The 3,256-nt window shown below is 35.4% G+C and overlaps 1 protein-coding gene across 2 annotated transcripts in view; it reads left to right on the forward strand.

Annotated features, from left to right (window-relative positions):
- sema5a (sema domain, seven thrombospondin repeats (type 1 and type 1-like), transmembrane domain (TM) and short cytoplasmic domain, (semaphorin) 5A) overlaps positions 1-3,256 on the forward strand; it is a 178,351-nt gene that overhangs the window by 111,365 nt on the left and 63,730 nt on the right. For both annotated transcript variants that reach the window (XR_001309788.1, XM_014002365.1), the window contains one exon: positions 2,483-2,664. Coding sequence is in view for 1 of the 2 variants with exons in the window: in XM_014002365.1 (XP_013857819.1) it covers positions 2,483-2,664 (182 nt within the window). In the remaining variant the exon portion in view is untranslated. The remainder of the gene's footprint in view (positions 1-2,482; positions 2,665-3,256) is intronic.

The following is a 3,256-nucleotide window of genomic DNA, read 5'->3' on the forward strand; positions in this document are numbered from 1 at the left end:
CATACATACATACATACATACATACATACATACATACATACATACATACATGCATGCATACATACTGTACATACATAAGGAAATTTAGGTCAATAGTTTACTTTGTTTTTAATCTACAACTAGCACACACATATTATTTTATATTCTGTTATTGCCACTTTTTGGTATGCTACCAGCACCTGAATAACAAAAAGTGACAAAAATTGTGTTATTTTTCTAAATGAACTAAAACATTATTACAAGATATGATCCAAGACTACGTATCATCTGCACCTATGTAATGGATCATCTGTAAGTGTAATCATTTGTAAAAAAAAAAAAAAAAAAAAGGCTGACAGTTTGCTTGTCTGAAGCATCGTAGCGTGTGTTAATGCAGCACAAAGTAAGAAAGACATCCGCAATGTTCTTTGAAAAGTGAACGCTGATGCCCATCAATCTTAGAAGGGTATGAAGGACATTTCCAAACAATTTAACGTGTATCATTTTACAGAGATATTTCCTTCAACTGTGGGAAACATTCTAGATGGTAGCCAATCTTTCCCGCATCAGTTGACCCAGAAATTTCACCCCAATATCGAGAGAAATTGCAAAAAGTACCCAAAAGCAACATCTCTGACTCCACTGACTTGACTTAGTGTGCTAAAGGATATAGTTTAACATTTAAATTGGAAAAAAAAACACTGAATAAATATGACTAATTCATAAGTTTTACCAAGAAATAATTTTTCCTTTTAGACAAACACAGCAGCTCAGGTCTAACCCGAGCTGTAAGAATCCTGCAGTTCACTGAACAGACAAGACTGAAGTGGAGATACTTAGTCATAATGAGCTGAGGATTTTTGTTGTTTATCTGGGTTTGTATATACTATATAAAGCAATGTTAAGATTTAACTTAGACCAGATTGTGTTTTATGCTTTGTTACAAAAACTGTTCATATGTTCACCTTTTATCTCTTGTATTTAAAGAGCAAATAATAAAATCAGAGTTTTAGCATTAAACTTTCAAAATGGAATGGATCCTCAGACAATCAGCAGAACCTCCCTGTTCCACCGTGGTTCAACATTAAAAAAACACATGCTGAGAAATAATCAAAAGCAGGAATTAAAGCCGGACCTAGGAAGAGACATTCTATGACAAGATGTTGAAAATGTATTTTAAAAAAAGCCTTTTATCACAGTTAGAGTTTCACTTCCTATGGGTCCATTAACACTTTGCAGAGGCTGAACTGGCTGAGTGGTAATCTGTAGTTTAAGAGTCAAGGTTCTGCTCACTGAATGTTCTTGTGTAGGCAGAACCAGGAGAGACACTTTACCAACCTGTTCAACAACACCATCTGCCTTCCCAGTTGGTGTTTAAACAAGGGAAAAAAGCTTGTTTCACTCTGCTACAGAAAGTAAATGTTTGTCACAGTTCTGTGAAATTTCACCTGGGTGTATTGGAAGTAGAAAATAGAAACATTTTTAATATTTAAAAAAAAATTTTTTTTGAAAACAAGCCAGTTCCAATTCTGTTCTCCCAAAAAAAAAAAAAATAACCCACTAGTTTAAATTAAAAAATGCTTTCCTTTAAGGAATGCCAGACCCGTATTTTATACAGATGGTCACACTTTTTTTTAGTTTTACAATTTATTGTGAAAAATATACATTTTGATTATTTCTGTTTTATTTTAATTTAATAGTGAAGACCTACAGCATTAACTAATTATTAAAAGCCACATTCTATCCATTGGTTCAGTGAATAATTCATTAGATAAAAACCAAGAAACCATTCATGTTTTCAGTATGAATGATGCTTTTTATTCATCATCTGTGTAGTGGTTTGCCTCCCTGGCCCATTGTTGCAGATGTCATCTGTCTCGTCTAAGCGTTTCTCATTTAGGCTTATGGCAGAGTTCAATTACCAATAAGAGCGCAGGCCAGACGGTATTTTGCCTCTGCCAAAGCAGATGATGATCGCTCTCTTGCCTCCTTGTGTGAACGTTTTTTTTTTCTTTGTTTTGTTTTGCATTTTTAAATCAACATGAAACGCAGCACCATCTCCTGCAGCCCCCCGAATCTCTTGTCAGTGTTTTGGCCTCGTATTCTTACGTTGAAGCGTTCCTGTTTGATTTTGTTTTGCTTCGTTTATTCATTTACTCTAATTTCCTCCTATTTCTGTCCTCTAAATGTGTCAATTCTGAATCTTTTTTATTTTTTCTCATTCTGGAATTTCATTATATCCAGCAGCATTTTTTTCCTGCAACTTCCTCGAGTTTATAGCACATAACTGCCCAATTTCTGACACACGGTGAGAGATATAATGTGGTTATTTTTGTATCTATTTGAGAGAAATGGATTTTTCTGTTTCCATCCATCTGTACTTGTGGGCTGCGTCTCCCAGAGCAACAAGTTCCTGAGAGCATTGCTGATGCCGTGACCAGTTTTTTTTTTTTTTTTTTTTTTTTTTTGAAAAGTCATTACTTAAAGTTTTTTTTTCCCCCAGGTTCGAAATGTCACAGTGGATGGAGGTTTTGGGGCCTGGTCCGGCTGGTCCACCTGTAGTCACAACGATGGAGACAGCGCCAGTTCCTGTCTGTGTCGGACCCGAGCCTGCGATAACCCCGCCCCTCAGTGTGGGGGCCAGTTGTGCTACGGGATCAGTGTTGAAGTTGCCAACTGCTCCAGGTATATAAAATTTGTTTTGTTTTTCTCTGTGATCATTAGTAATACAACTCTTTTAACTTTTGGAGTCATTTAAGGTGGCCGCCGCAGCTAAGAGAATTTTGAACACATGTGGCTTTAATTCATCCAGATATACCTTAAATTTGGTGGAGTGGTAACTGAGAGTCCTCAACAACACAATGTCAGTCAAGGCTATTCAACTGGTGGTCGGTGGGCCACATCTAGCTCGTGAGTGACTTCCGTCAGGCCCACAATTAAAAAAATGTGTTTTTATGAATTTAATATAAAAATGGATTTTTTCAATTATTTTTTAGCCACTTCAGTAGAAAACAGAACTGAATGTTAGTTTCTTAATTTCTTCATCATCAATGACTTTTTTATACTATAGTAAAGAAGAAAAAGAAAAAGAAGAGAAATGTAAGAACTATAAAGAAACTGATAGAAATTCAATGACATGTGAAATATACACCAATAACACACAAGACAACACACCCGATGTCTGACCATCAGAGAATGAAGAAAACAAACATCCAGCAACCAAACAAACATATCTATGTACATATACCCATATGCACATATATATATATATATATAT

This window comes from Austrofundulus limnaeus, unplaced genomic scaffold (assembly GCF_001266775.1).
Source record: "Austrofundulus limnaeus strain Quisiro unplaced genomic scaffold, Austrofundulus_limnaeus-1.0 Scaffold12, whole genome shotgun sequence".
In the NCBI taxonomy this organism is placed as follows: domain Eukaryota; kingdom Metazoa; phylum Chordata; class Actinopteri; order Cyprinodontiformes; family Rivulidae; genus Austrofundulus; species Austrofundulus limnaeus.